Raw genomic sequence first — 22377 nt, forward strand, 5'->3', positions numbered from 1 at the left:
CAGGCTCCTCTCTCCATGGGATTCTCCAGGCAAAAATACTAGAATGGGCTGCCATTTCCTTCTCCATAGCTAATATGATGATGAACTCATTTAAAGCACACACGTATGTGTGTGTGCATACAAAGAGAACGCCTAATCTCTGAAGTAAGGGAGGAATTTCTGAGCTTAAAATCTAAAGTTAAATTACAAATCAGCTAGATATGAAACAGATTTGAAACAGGCTAATCTTTCCCCTATATAAAGAACTCCTGGCAACTGACAGGAAAGAACTATTCAGTAAAACATGGACAAAAATTTTTTTTCTTAGTGTCGCTGAATTGTTTTTTCATATCCTTTGTCCATGAAAGAGAGTCAATAGTTGCTTACCCTTACATATAGAAAACTTCAGAAAGCGTGCTGGGATAATTGAGTAAACATTTGAAAAAAAACTGAGTTTTATCAATATCAAACCAGAGTCTATTTCCTGAGAGACTTAAAACTGAAATGTTAACCATGAATTCATTTAAAGCAAACGTGTGTGTGTGTGTGTGTGTGTGTGTGTGTGTGTGTGTGTGTGTGTGCGTGCATACAAAGAGAATGCCTGATATTTGAAGTGAGGGAGGAATTGACTCTTTTTCATTCTTTTCTCTCCCAATAACCTAGTTTAAGATTTTTTTAAATACATGTGAAAAAAAACCTTCCCCTCCATTTCTTATTTATCAAAAACATTCTCATAGTAGTATTTTAATTATTTTGCTTTATGTAGGTATGTGTGTGTTTATATATTTAAAATGTTACTTTCATTTTAAAAATTGCTAAATTTACACATTTTAATGCTCTCAATCTGATTACACTTTATGAGAATTATTTGTTTTTTGAAACAATATTTTAAGACAGAAGTGAATGAGTCTTTTTTGGAGGCAATTAATTCATCAAGTACTTTTATGATTTGTGATCCATCATGTGTTCTACTTTGAGTCAACTGGAAATTAAAATCTTTGAAAATCCATTCATTTCAATAAGAGTTTCAATTATATAAAAAGTTTATCTCATACTTTTCAAAACTCCTATTACATTCTCTTCCTTATCCTATTAACCTTTTCTTTCTCTGACCTTTGCATTTTTCAAACAACAGTATGTTTTCCTACCTATGTATCTAAAACAATAGTGTCTGTGTATCATTTTCTTCCTCCAATTAACACAGATTAAATTATCTTGTTCACTAAGACTGAAAATCATTATTGCTTTCTTTTTGCTTATCTTAAAACTGACTTTTTTCTTCTTTTTCTATTTCTTGGGTTCACTCACTATTTTCATTATGTTTTGTATAATTATAAAAGTATCTTCTAATGAAAAGCTAACTTGAGTATATGACTTTCCAGATATCCCACTTATTGATAGGTAGTCAAGTTTTCATGATTTTTTAAAAATTTCCTTAATCAAATTTCTGACTTTCTTTTTAAACCAACAGGTATCGTGGACAGTATTTTTTAGACTCTCAATTAAAGGCTTGGCTCTTCTGTTCCTTTAAATTTTGTTATTTATTTAATCTAGAATGAATGTAACTATACCATTTGGCTGGGGAAAAATATGATCTTCTCTTATCATTTAAAATTATATTTCTTTGGTTATAAGGGAGGTTTAACTTTTAAACTTTTGAACTTTAAAATACTTTGATTAGCCATGCATTTCCTTGAGAATTACTTATTTTTCCTACCGATCTGTATATAAATAAGTTCTTTACCTATCATGTTTGTCATATTTACTTTTTCTTTGTTCTGGCATTGCATGTTTTCTTATCTCCTTATAATAAAATCTACAGCTGATGAAATGTTTGATTTCTTTTGATAATTCAAAACTCCCTTTCCTTACAATTACAAAAATAGTCATCCATTTTTCTCCCCATATTTTCCAAATTTAACTCTTTAATCCCGCATTTAGAATTCGTTTTTTAATGTTAGGGAATTGTTTTTCATTCATATCAAGATACATAGTGTGGTTAACTAATGTCTGAGAATCACACTTTAAGAGATTTTATTCTAATTACTGGAATTTGGACAATTCCTTTATCTTAAATTTCATGATGAGTAAAACTTAAAATTTGTAGAATTTAAATGTCTCTTTGAAATCATCTGTTTAAACAGCAAGTCCACTACTTCCCTATTAGGAATGTCCTACTTTTTCATATTCTTATTTTTAACCAACACCTAAAGAATTTGCATTAAAAAATGTTATATATTCTTTCTAAAATACTGTATTTTTATTACTCAAAGAATAATTCTGACCTAGTTCACAGATAATGGCAATGCATGCTCGGACCATTCTGTCTCTTTCTTGAAGTCCATCATTTCCAACTGCTATTAATGAGTTGGCCACAGAGCTAGGAAACAAGGAAGCATTCACAGTAATCATCTGTAACAGGGAAAAATCAGAAAAAGAAATTATTTTCTAATACATTTTTTAAACCTATCTTGTTCAGACAGAGGTGTTTAAGACCACAGAATATTTTTAAGGCCAAGGCATCAATTTTAATCTTCTGCTTCATATGAACATGTCAAAGGGCTAATACAACAGATAGTTCATACAATAAATGTTAATACTCATTACCATGGAAAACAGTGTTGGCTTTTTTCCCATAATAGTCCAGACTATAAATTAGTTGACCAACAAGATATAATCTTTCAGAGACTCTAAGTTCCTCCAGAATAGGAGCTTATTCTAGAGGAGAAAAGGAGCTTTTGTTGTTGTTGTTCAATCGCTAAGTCTTGTCTGACTCTTTGCAACCCTATGAATTGCAGCATGCCAGGCTCCCCATGAACAGAATGAAATGGTCAAAAAAAAAAAAAGCTTAATTCTATTTTAAACAACTTTTCAGCAACCAGAGAAACTAAACCAGTGGTGACAATAGCTGTCAACATACTTCTGTATCATTACATTCCTGACCCTTTCTTCATATATAATCACCACTACATCCTATCAATTTACCTCATTAACCCAATTCTTTTCACTTTCAAACTCTGATTTGGGCCCTCATTCTTTCTTATTTTGACTGCAGTAAAATGAAACATAATAATCCCCCATCTCTAACTATCATTTGTTGCTGCACTGAATGGCAAAGTTTAATAATCCATATTCTATTTTTTTTTTAAGTCCTCATTTTCTTTCGGATTGTTGTGGCGACTGCTCTCAGCTTTTAGAGGCCACCTTTAGATCCTGGTCATGGGGAGCTCACTCATGATTATTTGCTATTTCAGAGTAGGCAGGAATCCCTCCATAATCTATTTCTAATATTTCAAAAACTGTGCTGGAAACATTATAACCCTGGTGATAAAAACTTTTGTTGAATCTCACTTTAAATGAAAAGTTTAATTGGCAATAACATTTGGAATACTGAAAACAGATAACATATACCTTCCATTTGGAAAACAAGGAAAAATTATGTAGTTGTTACTGTTTAATAAATAAAAGACTATTTGTTAGATGAAGTATTTCAAAATAACAGGTCCTTAGAGTGGGAGTAGATGAAAATGTTTTCTTCAGTTTCGGTGGTAATAAATATTGGGGATAATCAACCTGTCCTAGATGTAACTATATCCAGAATTCTTCTGAAAAATAAGACTTGTATCATGACACAATTAGAGGATACAATATAACTAAACTAACATCCAGTTAGGTCCTTTAGAGAGTCAAGCGAAAGATCTATGTTGCATAGAGTACTTGTAAATGTATGACAAGGTTCATATGAAATTACAGAATACCGCTCCATGACATAAAATATACAAGTGTGCAGTAATTTTTCTATAAAAACTTCCACATTTGTTTCTAAACAGTATCTTTCATTAATTAAAAATGTTGGAGAAGAAAGGAAAATGGTATAAGAAACTGATCTTTCTGGGGGAGAAAATTCTCATATCCTATAATTTGTATTTTAATACTGATCTATCATTACACTTATAAGGACTATAAGACATATGCAACATATTCTAAAAAGAGCTGGCTAGAAGCCAGGCCAACTGGCTTTCAGGGCCAAATCTAACATTAATAAACTGTTACCTTGGGAAATCAATCCTCTTAATGCCTTAGTTTTCTCATTTGTAAATGAGGATGCATATGATCTGATGATTTCTAGAATTTCAAATATTAAATTCTAATCTATGAATCTCAAGTGTAGTGTTATAAAATGGGTATCTGTAATTTAAGTTTTTACAGATGAAAGCATTCTTATTTTCCAGGAAAAAATATATGCAAAGAAACTCTTAAATTCTGTATAAATTGGAGGATTTTTTTTTATGAATCAATAAGCAATCAGTGAGGGAAAAGTCATTCAATTTAATCTGTTGAAATAAAAGTTTAATCATCTCTTGATAGAACAGATATATATATATAACAAATATAAGATCATAAGTATGTAATAAATTTGTAGAACTGTTATAAAGGAAATTTCAGAAACACTGACTTTTCTAGGGGAAATATTTATAATTTCAGCTAAGACTGTAAGATGAATATAATGAAGAAAGCGGTGGAAATGAAAAGAGGAGAACACAGGCAATGATCATAGCAGTGGTGAAAGGCAGCTTGTCTAAAGCTAATGGCATAATGAGATAGGTCATAACTAGTTGGCCAAAAAGTGAGCTCTGAATGTCAAGATAAGCAGGTTGTGCTTAATACCAAGAGGATTCATGAGCCAGTGCCGGTTTGGAAATTTGGAGAACTGGGTTTTTCACTCTGGTTTAGCCAATATCTTGCTGTGTTTCAAGGGCAAGTGATTCCTTTAACTGAATCCCTTTCAACTATTAAAAAAAAAATCTGTGATATATTAAATTCATGAATGTTGAACGTGAAAGTCGCTCAGTTGTGTCCGACTCTTTGCGACCCCATGGACTATGCAGTCCATGGAATTCTCCAGGCCAGAAAACTGGAGTGGGTAGCCTTTCCCTTCTCTAGGGGATCTTCCACCCCAGGAATCAAACCCAGGTCTCTTGCATTACAGGCAGATTCTTTACCAGCTGAGCCACAAGGGAAGCCCAGTAAATTCATACTGCATGAATAAAGAAATGATGTATGAATAATAGCATAATTAGGCAGGAAGTAAGAGCTTCCCTAGTGGTTCAGTTGGTAAAGAATCTGCCTGCAATGCAGGAGACCTCCTACAATGCAAGGCTTTGATCCTTGGGTCAGAAGATCCCTGGAGAAGGAAATGGTAACCCACTCCAGTATTCTTGCCTGGGAAATCCCATGGACAGTGTCCTGGCAGAGTACAGTCCATGGATTCAAAAGAGTCAGATAGGACTTTGCGACTAACCCACCACCAAGAAGAATTTAAATTGGAAAAAGAGCAGTAAGGGCTGCTCAGTGGGAAAATAATAATAGAAAATAAGAGAGGTAAGAATCAGGAAGGATTATCTGGATTAGAGAGAGAGAAAAAAAAAATTAAACCCATTGAAAAAAAAAAAAAACCAGCAAACAAAAAAATTCCCTAAATGAATGAAACAGGTGAAAAAGAAGAAAAAGTAACATGGGTATTCTGAATTATTCATAAAGCAAGTTATCCAAAAGCAACAGGTGTTTTTGCTTTTCCTTTAAAATATAAAAGATTAATTGTTGTTAAGTCACTAAATCGTGTCTGACTCTTTGCAACCCCATGGACTATATAGCCTGCCAGGTTCCTCTGTCCATTGGATTTCCCAGGCAAGAATACTGGGGTGGGTTATCATTTCCTTCTCCAGGGATCTTCCCGACCTGGGGACTGAACACAAGTTTCTGGCACTGGCAAGTATATTCTTTACCACTAAGCCACCCGGGAAGCATAAAACATTAATACTTTCACTGAAAATTTAAAAACTGTTCTAAATGCATACAAAAAACCCACAGCTGACCTAGCAATTATATTGTTAACATTAATTTCTACTAACTCAGTTGCCAAGATGTTGCTGCAAAAAAGAAATACATGCTTTGTTAAAAGCATTAGTGAAATTATAGTTCCTCTGGCCAATAGAGGCCACTGTTCAGTCAGCAAGCACGCTTTCCCTTTTAAACTAACTGCTTTTAGCTAAACCAAGGAGCCCTGCGACACAACTCTCGCTTTGAGCCTGTTTTTACCACCAGGTACAAGCAATTTTCCTGTCCTTGGATCCACAAATGATACCTGCCTCAAATTACTCTGTCCTTTAAAAGATAACAAAATTATATTTTTGTTATGGTATTACTAAATTGTTTCAAGGGTCTGTTTATTTTTACTGGGCTATTTACAGATTAAATGGTAACTTACACAAAACACTGAACAAAACTGAAAGAAAATACTTAGTGAATAATTCAAAGAAGCTGAATTGAATCCATTTGTGTTTGTTTTTTCACCTGAATGCAGTTTCTAAGGCAGCAACTCTCAAGTTGTGGTACAGAAAACTGACAGTCCCTAGGATATTTTCAGAGATTCTGCAAAGTCAAAACTATTTTCATAGTAATTCAAAAATATTACTTGTCTTTTTTACTCTCACAAGTACATATGGAATTTTTCCAGAGGCTTCAATGCGTGTGAAATCACAAGAGATTGGATATAGAAGCAAGCAGGACAATCCAGCTATCTTCTATCAGGACAAACACTACAGAAATTTGTATAAATCTAAAACTCTAGTCATTAATTTTCTTTTTGAAAAAGTTATTTTTATAAAAATGTTATTTTTGTTTACTTATAATGAGTTTATTTTTAATATATTAATATACTTTTAAATTTCTCACTTTAAATTCCTAGTAAGATAAATACTGACATACATAACGCAAATAACCAAAGAGTTATTTCAGGTTTTTCAGAAACATATTTTATTTTTTTATCTTGAATTCTCAAAATTACTGCAGTAGGAAAGATTGTATAAGTAAGGAACTATGAATCTAATTTTTAAATTTAAATATGAAGAGTCAAATCATGATGCCAACATAACAATTTTTACCCTATAACAAACTTTTTTAAGAATCTATCTCCAGTATCACGCTTAACTAGAACTACAAGTTTCTTTGAAGACAACTCATCCATTTGCTTCTTCCTTACTATGCTCACCTGTGGGTACTATTACTAACCATAAGCTGGACAACTGGAAGAAAAAGGAAAAAGAGGGGATCAAGTTAATGCACAAACTCAACATTCTGCAATTCTGGAACATGTGCTGAATTCAAAAGTAGGAAAAGAGGAGAAAAGCTAAAAAATGTTAACTACTAATTTTAGATATTTTTACATTAAAACAAACATATACTGCATGAGTATTACAAATTTTTAAGACGAAACATGATACTTCATAATGAAAGATGATAAAATTCTTACATGAGCTGTACCCTAACCAAATTAACTCTCAATTCAGTCTATTCCTCTGCCATTTGGGCATCACATTAACAATTTAAAAAAACTCTTGGAAAACACCTATCATTAGAAGCACTATGGATTATCCTCAACATCTTCTTTTGCAGAGTTTAGATTTTGACCTTTTATTCTGTACAATGGCCTGAATTCTTTACTGCAACTGTCTACTGATGTATCCAAATTCATCTTCAAAACAACCAGCTGGCAATTCCTTTGACATTCATTTAAACAGAATTAACCACAAGTATATAATTAAGACAAAATGGGGGTGCCACACAAGTAATCCTCTTTCTCCAATAACATATCAGAGCAGTAATTTCTTTGTATGTCTAATAAAGGAAGAAATATTCTTTACAATGGACATTTTATAAAAAAATAACTGTCCCAGCTATACCCAATCACATAGAATAATTACACAAAATATCTATGCTTACCTTGAAGTTTAATAGACCTATTTAACTCCTATCATTTCAACAAAATAAAAATGTTTAATGAGAATTCAGTCTTTAAATTTTAATAGATTTCACAAGACAGTCTAAATCTAAAACTGTGAAATGCGTAACATGACAACCGTAAATCTGCCTTTTCTCTCAGACGTGGAGCCTACCTTTCTGACCAATCGAAGTGCTTGCGTCCTCTCTACCTCGTTGCTCTGCTGTATGTCAATGCACCTAAAGAATATATAAGATATTTAATTATTGATAAAAATCTTATTAAATTTTTGTATAATACCATGATCAGACAGACCCATTTTCATGTCAATACAGTATTTTTAAATGTTAATATATTTAATTTTTCAGTACCAGCAGATATTTAATTTAATACCTCCAGTGATAAATACTTGTTATAAATCAAAACTATTTCATTTAAAACTCCAAGAAAGAATATAGTAAATAATTTACAGAATTATATACATTTATACAGAAATAAACATATTTAAAAAGCAAAATATCACAAATCTACTGAAAGAGATATTCACCTATCTTTGATACAAGTTCACAGATATTTTTCAAAAACTGTGAAGGAAAAATATTTCAAGCCTAAGTTTTAGTTTAATTGTGATTTTAACTGCAGCCTAAATTTTGCATGTTATGACTACATTAAAAGTCTTACATTATTCATAATAACTCTATTTTACTAAAATATAATTTGAAATGTGAAAGTACTTCAAAAATTAATGCTCAAATATCATTTAACTGACATTTCTCTGTAAAGTTCATTAAATTATTCAATTTCTAAAGAGTTTTGGTTTATGTGGCAGAATAATTCATTCTTACTTATGTTTAGACAGTTCACTGTTCTAATCAATATTTTATATATTGATAAATAGATAACTTGCTATTCAAAAAGCATTTCTGCTATCTGAATATAATTAATCTAAAACAATTTTATCAAAAAGTAAACAGACACAGAATTCTATTTCTGGCCACCAAAGATCTGAACAATCCTCCTGCCAAAGATAACTATAAAGGTTAAATATGTTACTTTATAAAGCAACTGCGAAAAGGGCAATGGATAATAATCCCTGGAAAAAAGCGCAAGCTCCATATTCACTCAGGTTTTGTACCTGGGTACACTTGTCAATTCCCAGTTTTAAGTGAATAGAGTTCTAAAAAAAAACAAAAATCTTGCTGTACTGTGTAGAGAGACTGAACTCTGGCACGGCCAAAGTGGCTGGGACTTGAGGGGGAAAAAGTCTCAGAAAAAAGAAAATAGAAGAGTAAGCAAAAATCTGCATGCAATCTTCTTTCCAAGACATTTGCCAATTTCTATGTTATGCAAATGCAGGGTTAAAGTCCAAAAAACCAAGCAAAAAGCTACAGCTGAGCAGCCAAAGAACTGAGCAGAAATTTTAGCAGGTATATAATACTGTAAGAAAGCTGTTAGGGCTCAAGGCTGATCAAGATGAAGAGGTTCTGCTAAACATTCACATTTTCACTTGAGATTCTCAATAGACACTTCCTAGCCAAGGCAAGGGAAAAAGCAAATTTTAACAGAATCAGTGTAATAAATCAACACTCCAGAATAAAGCATAAGTCTATAAAAACATGATCCAAGAGCCAAACCCTTTTAATATACAACGTTCACATCCAATCACGTAATAATATGAAAGATGTTTTAAGACAATAAAAAAAAAGAGGTCAAGTAGCCAAAATCCAAGATAATAACACCAGAAACAAAACTCAAGTGATTCACATATTGGAATTGTTGTAAGAGATCTACAAATAACTGATTATTATGTCCAAGAAAATAAATAAAGCAGAGATATAGAATGTTTATGTAAGAGTAAAATATAAATCACAGAAATATAGTAACTGAAATTCAAAATTCAAGAGACTGATTTACTAACACAATGGAAGGGGAAAAAAAAGCACAGGTTAGTAGAAAGCACAAAGGTTAACAACAACAAACACTGAAAATAATGTTACAGTAAGGGCATCAGAGACATGTGGGAGAGTGTAGATTCAACAATGTATAGCTGGAGTATCAGGGGATAGGAGAGAAAAGTAACAGAAAAGTCTTTAAAGTAGCCAAAGGAGAAAAAGACATTATCACTTAAAAGAAGCAACAAGAGAAACTACTTACTTAGAAACAAAATCCAGAACACAGTAACTTAAAGCACTGAAAAATAGTAACTGATCAAAAAAAATAGCCTTCAAGTGGGAATGTAAATAGAGGATTTATAGACAAAATATGAAAGATTTCAACTCAGTATACCTAAACTACAAGAAAACAGTAATGGGAATTCAAGAAAGTGACCCAAGATAAAAGTGTAGAAATGCAAGAAGGAAGAATACTGGAATGAGTAAATAACATAGGTAAATATCATGAGTTCCAATTTAACACAATTAACAGGACTGTCCTGTGGGTTTACAAATATATAGAGAAATAAAAATGTAACATGACCAAAGACAAGAGGGGAGGTTATATGGTCAAACTGTAAGAGGTTCTGGCTGTAATAAAAGTGGTAAACCTTAATATACCAAGGATAAATGTAATCTCTAGGGCAACTGCTAAAGAAGAAAAGGCTTTAAAGCCAATACATTAATAGAAGAGGAAAAAAAAAAATATCTTGACTTTTCCCCAAAGAAGCAAAAAAGGACAAACGCAAGACCAAAGAATAAATGTGACAAGCAGAATATGAACAGCAAGATAGCAAAGTCAAATATATGTGAAAAATAATAGCAAGATGACAAACTCATAAACATAATTACATTAGATAAAGCCCATAGACCCTGCATATGAAAAACCACTAGACACAGTCTAAATATGCCAATCAAGACAAAAATGGTCAAATTAAATTTTTTAAAAATATTTATGATGTTAACAGGAGAGAAACTGAAATTTTTAAGAAAAAGAAAAAGTGAAAGGACAAAAAAGGATATATTGTGCAAACCCTAAATAAAAGAAATAAAAAGAAAGTTAGTATAGCTATCTTAGTATCAGATAACAAGAACACTCATAAAAGAAGTATTACTAGAAATAGACACATTTTTGTAACTATAAAACAATTAGCTCAATGAGAAGGTTTAACAATACTAAATATGAATGCAATAACAAAGCTTCAAAATATATAAGGAACTGACAGAGGAAGTAGAAAATCTGAATAGTATTATGCCAGTAAACAAATAAAAAAACTGACTTCATAGTATTAAAACTTCCTTAAAAATAAAAAACCACAGGCCCAGAAAGATTCACTGGTGAATTCTACTGATAATGTACAGTAAAAAACAGTATATTAGATAAGTTTTTATAAAAATTCTTCCAGAGAATATAAAGAGAGAAATATTTCAAAAGTTGTTTTATAAACATACTCTTGCTACCAAGATCAAACAAGATTAGAAAAATGGAAAAAATAGGCCAATACCTCTCATAAGCATAATTGCAAACATTTTCCCACAAACTATTAGCAAATCAAATACAATTAAAAATAAAAAGACATAATGAGCAAATGGTGTTTACCTCAGGAATGCAAACAAGGAACATAAAGAAATCCACTAAAAATCTACATCAAGTATCATAAACAATGGCAAAAGCCGAACAATTTCAACTTGAGTTCAGGAGCAAAACAAGTATCCAATTACCATTTCTAGTCAGTGCAATATTCTAACCAGCACAATAAGGAGGAAAAGAAAAACCTAAGAATTGGAAAGAAAGAAACAAAATGGTCATCAATTGCAACTAATACTAATGTACATAGAAACTCTAATAAAATAACCTTAAAAACAATTAGAATTAAAAAATGAATTTAGCAAGATCACTGAGGTAAGAAAGAATATACAAAAAGAAAGCCCTACAATTATTTTTCCATATGTTAGCAGGGAGAACTATGAAAAAATTTTTTTAATTACATTAACACTATCATGCAATAAATGCCTTAGGATAAACCTAACAAATGTGTGCAAGACCTCTGCTAGAAAACTACAAAATGTTGAGAGAATTTAAAGTTCCAAATAAATAAACATTGAGAAGATTTGATATTAAAATGTCAATTCACCCCAAATTTATCCAGAGCTTCAATGCAATTACTATTAATACCTAGGAAAGTTTGACAGTAATGGACAAGCTGATTCTAAAATTCTTGTGGAAATAAAGAACTCAAAATAACCCAGAAACTTATTTCCTCAAGGAGGACTTACACTAACAGATAACAACTTACTGTCAAGCTACAGATACTTAAAACTGGGGGAAAATAGAACTAGAACAGACAAACAGGCCAAATAAAGAACACAGGGAAAGCAAAAATAGATCCATACTTACCAATTATCTGACTTACAACAAAAATGAAACTAATTTAGAACACAAAAATCTTTTCACTAAATGCCTCTAATATTTATTGGATATTGATAAAAATGAATCATGACCTGACGATTATTTCAACATATAAGGAGTAAACTCTTCAGAAGAGATCAAAGAGACCTCTCTTCCAAAGAAGACCAAACTCATTAACCATAAAATAAAAGACTGCTATATTGGATTTTATTAATTAAGAAGAGTAAGAAGACAAAGTAAACCGACTAGGAGAGGACATTCTCAATTAGTATACTAGAAAGGAATCATATCCAGAAGATATCAAGAACTCCTACACAAAAAGATAGACAATCCAATTTACAAATGAGCAAAAAACAAATAGGATATCCAAACAGTCAACAGACAAATGAAAGGGAAATGGAAATTAAAAGCACAATGAAACTCACAATGAAAACCACAGCAAAAAAGGTATAATTAAAAACTGAAAACAGTAAATGCTGGTAAGAATATGGAGAGACTAGGACACTCAAGTATTTATGACAGGAATGGAAATCAGTACAACCACTTTGGAAAACTGCATGGCAGTGAAGGTGAAAGTGAAGTCACTCAGTCGTATCTCTTAGCGACCCCACGGACTGTAGCCCACCATGCTCCTCCATCCATGGGGTTTTCCAGGCAAGAGTGCTGGAGTGGGTTGCCATTTCCTTCTCCAGAGGATCTTCCTGACCCAGGGATCAAACCCGGGTTTCCCACTTCGTAGGCAGACGCTTTACTGTCTGAGCTGCAATGGAACTTATTACTAAATTTAAATACACATAAAAACTTATCACCCAGCAATTCCACTCCTACATATGTACCTAAAACAAATAAGCGCACAATATCCACCAACAACTTGTCCAACAAAGTTCAGGGCAGCTTTATTCAAAATAGTCAAACACTGAAAACAACCAAGAAAAAAAATCAACAGAATAAATAAGTTATACTCTACTTATAACATGAAATACTACATGGAATTTTTTTTTTTAATCAACATGGATAAATCTCACAGATAACACTAAGGAAAGAAAAGAGTAACATGTACTTCCAATATATAATACTCAAAAATAAGAAAATCTAGTCTAAAATGAGAAGTCAGAGCAATGTTTACTACTGATTGGGGGACACAAGAGGACTTGGTTGGGATACTGAAAATGTGCCATATCTTATATGGGATAATAGAGTACTTGGTTGTACCTATTACAGGCTTTACACTAAAAGCCTATAAAATTACAGGCTTTTCACAAAAAATCTGTATACTTTATGATAGGTATGCTAAAACCTAATATATGATTTAAAAAACATATAAAAAATGGAAATAGAACTGCTATATGACCCAGCAATCCCACCGCTGGGCATACACACCAAGGAAACCAGAATTGAAAGAGACACATGTAAACCAGTGTTCACTGCAGCACTGTTTATAATATCCAGGACATGGAAGCAACCTAGATGTCCATCAGCAGACAAATGGATATGAAAGCTGTGGTACATTTACACAATGAAGTATTACTCAGCCATTAAAAAGAATACATCTGAATCAGTTCTAAGGAGGTGGATGAAACTGGAGCCATATGGTGAAGTAAGCCAGAAAGAAAAACACCAACACAGTATCCTAACGCATATGGAATTTAGAAAGATGGTAATGATAACCCTGTATGCCAGAGACAGAGATATATATAGAACAGTCTTTTGGACTCTGTGGGAGAGGGCGAGGGTAGGATGGTTTGGGAGAATGGCATTGAAACATGCATATTTAAAAAATAAAAATAAATAAAAAACATATAAAAAGAGGGCTCTAAGAAAATTACCTAGCTATTAAATAGTCCACTTTCAATTTTAGCACCTTCTGCAGAATACTGGAGTCTTGGATGAGATACCGAAGAGCTCGAAGTCCTGCTGCCCGCACTTCTTTTGCTTCATTCAATAAAGCTAACCGCAAGCTGTATGAAAACAAAAAGTCATGCTACATGAGTTTCAAATACACACAAAATTGTGGTATCAAATACTTCCTTAGCTGAAATAAGCAAAGCTACTCGTCATTTTACATATATAAAAATTATTCACTGTTAAGCCATGGCACTTCACTAATGCTGTTTTTTAATTTGTGCCTCTTTGGTATATTCCTACCTTCTGTAGTTTATAAAAACAAAGGGAAATTATATATGCCTTTTTCATGCTGTATCACATATGCCTCTACAATCTATCACTCTCTATTCACCTACCTGTTTCACTTGTTTCAAAGAATCAATGGTTTAAGCCAATAAATAAAAATGCTTTATAATGACAGTAGGAAGAGACTATTTATACCAATTTTAATTCCTAAGCATACCAAAAAGATGGCTATGAAACTGTAACACTGCCTTTCTTGGTAGGCTTGAGCAAATCAGGTTTGCCATAAGCACATGTTGTCTTAGGCGAGATGTAGAGATAATCATACAGGTTCTTCTTGCTCTTGGGAATAACATGAGAACTTTTACTCTGTGTTTAATTTAGAAGTAAAGACTGTAGAAGTCCAGGTACTTTTCAACATTACTTTTGATTTTTTTATTTGAAAATTACAAAATACCAATAAGAACAATAGGGTAACAGTTAAAAATGTTAAAAATGTTGGAGATCCTAAATTTTTCTAACATTCACACAACTCTTTCTATAAAATCAATACAAGGTGCTACAGTAACCTATTTTTAGTTTAAAATTACTAAAACTGAAATTACTAAAATTCAGAAGGTATGAAAAGGGAACTGAACTATACTTACCAAATTATGATATCCTCATAGTTAAAACCCAGTTTTTCTTCACTGTGGCCAATATCACAAAGCAGCTGTCAGAAAAACAAAATAAGTATACAAAAATGCAGTATGTTTTTGCCTACTTATACACATTACTTTTTCATACAGGAAAATAAGATCTTTGTCTTTAATAAAATTTTTAAAAATATATGTATGATTCAACTGTCAAAATATGAATATTTATATCTATCATCTAATTGTTTTTCTGACTTGACAGTTCTAGATTTCGTGACTTTGTTTGAAAACTAAACAATTATTTTTTATTATTCTTCACCCCCCTTCATACTTCTACCGTTTTTAAAACTATTCTTTCAGTGGTTACCACTGAGATTACAACATGCATTTTTTGAAATTACTATAGTCTAACAGAAATTACCATGTCCTCAATAAAAACTCTTTAAACACTTCATTTCCATTTATTCCTCTCACCTTTCCCTTTGTTTTTGTTTTTTCTACCTATCTTTTAAACCCTATAAAGTTACTTTTGTTTTCAGTTAGTTCAATTATCAATTTATATTTACTCTCAAATTCACAGCTTTTCCATTATTCTTCACTCCAGTGATACCTTTATGGGGTCTTCTCTCTTCTCCATAAGGAACCTTCAGTTCATTGTTGTTGATCTGTTTTACTGGTCACTTCATTTGTTTTATAGTCAAGGTTGCTGGTAATGAATTCAAAACAATTTCAAGATGGCTTCCATTGTTTGTTGAGAAGTCTGATATCAGTCTTATTACTGGCTCCTAAGAAGGTCATATTCTTTTTTTTCAGACTCCATTCAAGATATTGTTCTCTCTTTTGATTTTTGCATTCTAACTGTTCAAGTGTGGTTTTATCTGTATCCCTGCTTAGGGAAAACATAAATTTCCGAATCTCTAGGTTGATATATTTTATCAATTTTTAAAAACTCTGCATATCTTCAAAATTACTTTTGGCCAATTCTCTCTCCCCTTTTTCTGATAATCCAAATGTTTGAAAATTTTTTTGTTATAGCACAAATCTCTAAGCCCTCGTTTTCTGTTTTCTCCTTTATCTTCTTTCCTTCCTTTAGCTGGGTATTTTCTATTATCTTGTCTTCTGATATGTCTAATCCTCTATTATACCTATCCAATGAGTTTTTAACTTGACATAATGTGTTTCCATTTGCTTTGTACACATCCAATATCATAATAAAAAATCATTTTTCACCTATTTTCTCCAGTTTGCTCTATGTTCTTGATATATTAACCACACTTTAAATATCATCTAAATGGATATGAATGACGTAGATAATCTCTGAGTCTGTTTTTATTATTTGTTTTTCCTTTTGTTCTGGTCATGCAGTCCTATCTTGGTGGATTCTATAATCTTTGTACATAAAAACTTGCAGAGATTCCTGATGACATCATTCTCCACAAGGGGTTCACCCTTCTCTCTCTTCATGAGGCCAATGGGCAACAGCAAGTCCAGATTAGGCTGCTGCCCTGCTAAGACTGAGTCATCCTCTGGTTTTTTCTTTCATCCCCTCCTTCCCCCAGGTTTCAACTAAAAGTTTGTTGTTCATGAGACCAATCTCAGGAGAATGACACATCTCATTTTTGCTTTACAAAAACATTAGGAGCTCCACCTTGATTTTCAAAGGTTTTCTACTTAGCATTTTAAGTTTCCCATCCCAGGATTCAACATATGTACTGAGGAAAGAATCTCCTTTACTTGATTTCCATAGGTATCCATCAAAAGCTCTGTGCTGTTTTTTCCATCTTTCAGCAATAGTACTCCTGGGATGATTTTTAGATTCCTGTCCACATTCCACATTAGTCAGTACTTCCCAGGTAAATATTGTTGGAGAAGTTATCTCACTTACACAAGATTCTTCTCTGAAGAAATGCAAATCAAAACCACAATGAGGTACCATTATATGCCAGTCAGGATGGCTGCTATCCAAAAGTCTACAAGCAATAAATGCTGGAGAGGGTGTGGAGAAAAGGGAACCCTCTTACACTGTTGGTGGGAATGCAAATTAGTACAGCCACTATGGAAAACAGTGTGGAGATTTCTTAAAAAGCTGGAAATAGAACTGCCATATGACCCAGCAATCCCACTTCTGGGCATACACACCAAGGAAACCAGATCTGGAAGAGACACGTGCACCCCAATGTTCATCGCAGCACTGTTTATAATAGCCAGGACATGGAAGCAACCCAGATGCCCATCAGCAGACGAATGGATGAGGAAGCTGTGGTACATATACACCATGGAATATTACTCAGCCATTAAAAAGAATTCATTTGAATCAGTTCTAATGAGATGGATGAAACTGGAGCCCATTATACAGAGCGAAGTAAGCCAGAAAGATAAAGACCATTACAGTATACTAACACATATATATGGACTTCAGAAAGATGGTAACGATAACCCTATATGCAAAACAGAAAAAGAGACTCAGATGTATGGAACAGACTTGTGGACTCTGGGAGAAGGCGAGGGAGGGATGTTTCAGGAGAACAGCACTGAAACATGTATATTATCTAGGGTGAAACGGATAACCAGCCCAGGTTGGGTACATGAGACAAGTGCTCGGGCCTGGTGCAATGGGAAGACCCAGAGGGATCGGGTGGAGAGGGAGGTGGGAGGGGGGACTGGGATGGGGAGTACATGTAAATCCATGGCTAATTCATTTCAATGTATAACAAAAACTACTGTAATGATGTAAAGTAATTAGCCTCCAACTAATAAAAATTAAAAAAAAAAAAAAAAGATTCTTCTCTGAAGTCTTGGTTCCTACACCACTTACACTGAGTAACTGCCTGATGCCTTCACACAGGCTCTCCTTGTTTTTGATCCAGTCTGTTTTGAAAATTTATCTAAAAGCTATATGCATACATGCTAAGTCACTTCAATCATGCCCAACTTTTTGCAACCCTATGTACTGTAGGATGCCAGGCTCCTCTGTCCATGGGATTTTCCAGGCAAGAATACTGGAGTAGGTTGCCATTTTCTTCTCCCAGGGATCTTCCCTAACAGGGGATGGAACCCGTGTCTCTTATGTCTCCTGCCTTGGCAAGCAGATTCTTTACCATTAGCGCCACCTGGGAAGTCCCATAAAGTTTCTCAAGTTATTTACTGGACCTAACCGAAAAGAATTAAAAAGAAAATCAATCATTTAAGTAACATGAAGTACCAGAAAGGTCTTCAAGTGCTACTGTTAATTTTCCTAAGTACGAAGTTACAAGGACTTCCCTGGTGGCTCAGATGGTAAAGAATCTGCCTGTAATTCAGGAGACCTGGGTTTGACCCCTCAGTAGGGAAGATCTGCCAGGAGAAGGGAATGGCAACTCACTCCAGTATTCTTGGCTGGATCCATTGACAGAGGCACCTGACATGCTACAGTCGATAGGGTCACAAAGAGTCAGTCACACAACTAACACACACACACACACACATGAAGTTACAAACATTTAACCAACCAGAAAAAACCAAAGTGACCAACACAACTGCCTCTGTGAAAAGCACAATACTGCAGCAAACAAAACCTAATGATATAAATTCACTATTCTACTGGTAGGATCCTTGTAAAATTTCCTGTCCAATTTCCTCTTCAGAGACAAAAAACAAAACAAAAACAAAAAGAGATTTGCAAATAGAACAGGGCCTGGGCCAGAAAGAGGGGAGTGTGGTGAGGAGCAGAGAATAGACTGTGTGTCCACAGGGCTGCTGCGAGGTGATCCTGGCTTTCTGAGTGTGGGTGGCAGCCACGTGGCCCCCAGACCCAATCCGGAGATCCAGGGCCCACCCACTTCTGCTCCACACCGCCTCCCACTGCCCAGAGGTGGGAGGCTTCCCTTCTCATCACTCCTGGTGGCTGTCTGCATCAAGACATCATGGAGAGCTGGCACCTGTGTTTACAGAGGGAGGCATAAGGTGGATGTGCCAGGTGAGGCATTCAAAGGGACCCTGGCTTTGGGGAGGCAGTTCTGGGAACCCAGGTCTACCGGCTCTAGGCCAGGAAACCTTAAACTTTGGCCTGCTTGGTCAGGATGCCTGTCCTCTCCCCAGGAGATGTGGCCTTGGAGCCATGTGTAGAGCTAGAGTGCCTGGGTGAGTGTCTGCTTCTGCAGCCAAAACTGTCCTAAGAGTGCCTACTTTTGTAGATAGCGCTGTGGTTTCAGAGGTGTACCCATGTGGCACTAGTAGTAAAAAAACCTGCCTGCCAATGGAGGAGGCATAAAAGATGGGGGTTTGATCCCTGGGTGGGAAAGATCTCCTGGAGGAGGAAATGGCAATCCACTCCAGTATTCTTGTCTGGAGAATCCCATGGACAGAGGAGCCTGGCAAGCTGAAGTCCATAGGGTCACAGAATCTGACACGACTGAAGTGACAACAAACAGGGGATCAGTTCAGTTCAGTTCAGTCGTCCTCTTTGAGACCCCATGAACTGCAGCACGCCAGGACTCCCTGTCCATCACCAATTCCTGGAGTTTACCCAAACTCATGTCCATGGTGATGCCATCCAACCATCTCATCCTCTCGTCCCCTTCTCCTCCCACCCTCAATTTTTCCCAGCATCAGGGTCTTTTCAAATGAGTTGGTTCTTAACATCAGGTGGCCAAAGTATTGGAGTTTCAGCTTCAGCATCAGTCTTTCCAAGGAATATTCAGGACTCATTTCCTTTAGGATGGACTGGTTGGATCTCCTTGCAGCCTGAGGGACTCTCAAGAGTCTTCTCCAACACCACAGTTCAAAAGCATCAATACTTCGGCACTCAGCTTTCTTTATAGTCCAACTCTCACATCCATATATGACTACTGGAAAAACCATATCCTTGACTAGATGACCTTTATGTTTAGGAATACAGGAACCTTAGATACTGTTTTCACAGCAGGGACAGACTATAAAAATGATCAGTTTATGTGGTAGGAAAATGCTATATAAATAGGTAAATAGGCAAAACAAGCTAAAAAAGCTTTCCTTCACAGGGCTCTATCCAAAATGATTATATTGGTATTCCTATAAAATTCTTTTTTTTTTCCATTTATTTTCATTAGTTGGAGGCTAATTACTTTACAACATTGCAGTGGTTTTTGTCATACATTGAAATGAATTAGCCATGGATTTACATGTATTCCCCATCCCGGTCCCCCCTCCCACCTCCCTCTCCACCCCATCCCTCTGGGTCTTCCCAGTGCACCAGGCCCGAGCACTTGTCTCATGCATCCAACCTGGGCTGGTGATCTGTTTCACCCTAGATATACATGTTATAAAATTCTTAAAAAGTCTGAAATATGATAAACAAAGCTTTAAAGGATCAAAGAGTATGAAAAATTTATTGTTTTTATTGTGTTCTGCTATATCATATTTTAAGTACTTTAATACTGAGAAGGATGAGACTTTTTACACATCCATATAGATTTAAAATAAGAATGTAAGATTTCCTAAGCTTTGGGACAAAAGAGGAAATTTTCCATACCTCTAAAAAAGCAATGGCATACCTAAAATTAAAAGTTAAATAATACATTGTGCTATGTCCTAAGTCATTTCAGTTGTGTCCGACTCCTTGCGACCATGGCCTGTAGCCTGGCAGGTACCTCTGTCCATGGGATTTTCCAGGCAAGAATACTCAAGTGGGTTGCCATTTCCTTCTCCAGGGAATCTTCCCGACCCAGGGATCAAACCCAAGTCTCTTATGTCTCCTGCATTGACAGGTGGGTTCTTTACCACTAGTGCCACCTGTGAAGTCAATATTACTAGCAAATAATATATTAGTCAAAAATATTTATAAAAACATGACAGGCAAAAAGGTTTAGGCCCTATATTAGTTTTCTAGGGCTGCTGTAACAAATAAGCAAATTGGGTGGTTTATACAAATAAATTTACTTTCTCATGATTCTGGAGGCTAAAAGTTCAATATCAAAGTGTCTTGATAGAGTTTTTTATTCTTAGGGCCTCACTCCTTGGCTGGAAGATGGCTATCATCTATCTGTGTTGGCACATGTTCTCTCCTCTGTGTATGCTGTGTCTTTATCTTATCCGTTCACCAATCACACTGGATTAGGGACCACCCATAGGATTTCATTTCACCTTAATTACCTCTTTAATGGACCAGAGGTACTGGGAGTTAGAACTTCAACAAACAAATTGGTGAGGAGGTTGGAGGGGGAACATGCAGCACAATTCAACTCCTAACACCCCACCCTCACAGTAAAGTAATACAGACAGGTGCTTAGCATGTGAAAGTCTAAACAAATTGCAAAAAGGTTAATAAGAGGCAAGGAAAATGCACAAAACAATTTATTGAAGATAGATAAACATATATCCTATTTCCTAAAATCTGAATCAAATACACCGGAAAATGCTATTTAAATAAAGCGTAACAAACAGGCAAGAAATTGTCTTTCAACATGATTATACTAAATAAAAAAACACACTGCTGATGGAATTATAAACTAAACACATATGGAAAAATAAGTTGGAAAAATGCACCAAAATCAGGACTTACTTTTGATCATTTCTACTAATAAAATAATCTAAAAAGTAAAGTAGGTTCTTTCAGATGTTCAAGCTGGATTTAGAAAAGGCAGAGGAACCAGCGATCAAATTGCCAACATCCATTGGATCACAGAAAGAGCAAGAGAGCTCCAGAAAAACATTCATTTCTGCTTTATTGACGACTCCAAAGACTTTGACTTTCCAACAAACTGTGGAAAACTCTTCAAGAGATGAGAATACCAGACCCCTTACCTGCCTCCTGAGAAATCTGTATGAAGGTCAAGAAGCAAGTTAGAACTGGACAAGGAACAATGGACTGGCTCCAAATTGGGAAAGGAGTATGTCAAAGCTGTATATTATCAACCTGCTTATTGAACTTATATGCAGAGAACAACATGTGAAATGCCGGGCTGGATGAAGCACAAGCTGGAATCAAGATTGCCTGGAGAAATATCAATAACCTCAGATATGCAGATATCATCATCATTATGGCAGAAAGCAAAGAGGAACTAAAAAGCCTCTTGATCAAAGTGAAAGAGGCAGAGGGAAAGAGCTGGCTTAAAACTCAATGTTCAAAAAAAAAAAAAAAAAAACAGATCATGGCATCCGGTCCCATCACTTCATGGCAAACAGACACAGGAACAATGGAAACAGTGACAGACTTTATTTTCTTGGGCTCCAAAATCACTGCAGATGGTAACCGACACCATGAAATTAAAAGACACTTGCTCCTGGGAAGAAAAGCTATGACAAATCTTGACAGCATATGAAAAAGCAGAGACATCATGTTACCAACAAACGTCAGTCTTGTCAAAGCTATGGTTTTTCCAGTAGTCATGTATGAATGTGAGAGTTGGACCATAAAGAAAGCTGAGCACCAAAGAATTGATGCTTTTGAACTGTGGTGGTGGTGAAGACTCTTGAGAGTCCCCTGGACTGCAAGGAGATAAACCAGTCAATACTAAAGGAAATCAGTCCTTAATATTCCTTGGAAGGACTGACACTGAA

General features: G+C 34.8%; 1 protein-coding gene across 3 annotated transcripts in view; it reads right to left on the reverse strand.

The window, feature by feature from the left end:
- Nucleotides 1-22377, reverse strand: part of RICTOR (RPTOR independent companion of MTOR complex 2) — a 123722-nt gene that overhangs the window by 53726 nt on the left and 47619 nt on the right. For all 3 annotated transcript variants that reach the window (XM_020869379.2, XM_020869378.2, XM_020869382.2), the window contains exons 4-7: nt 14875-14939; nt 13927-14058; nt 7935-7998; nt 2265-2391 (exon numbers count right to left, since the gene is read on the reverse strand). In XM_020869379.2, the coding sequence (XP_020725038.1) occupies nt 2265-2391; nt 7935-7998; nt 13927-14058; nt 14875-14939 (388 nt within the window). The remainder of the gene's footprint in view (nt 1-2264; nt 2392-7934; nt 7999-13926; nt 14059-14874; nt 14940-22377) is intronic.

Source organism: Odocoileus virginianus, chromosome 14 (assembly GCF_023699985.2).
Source record: "Odocoileus virginianus isolate 20LAN1187 ecotype Illinois chromosome 14, Ovbor_1.2, whole genome shotgun sequence".
Taxonomy (NCBI): domain Eukaryota; kingdom Metazoa; phylum Chordata; class Mammalia; order Artiodactyla; family Cervidae; genus Odocoileus; species Odocoileus virginianus.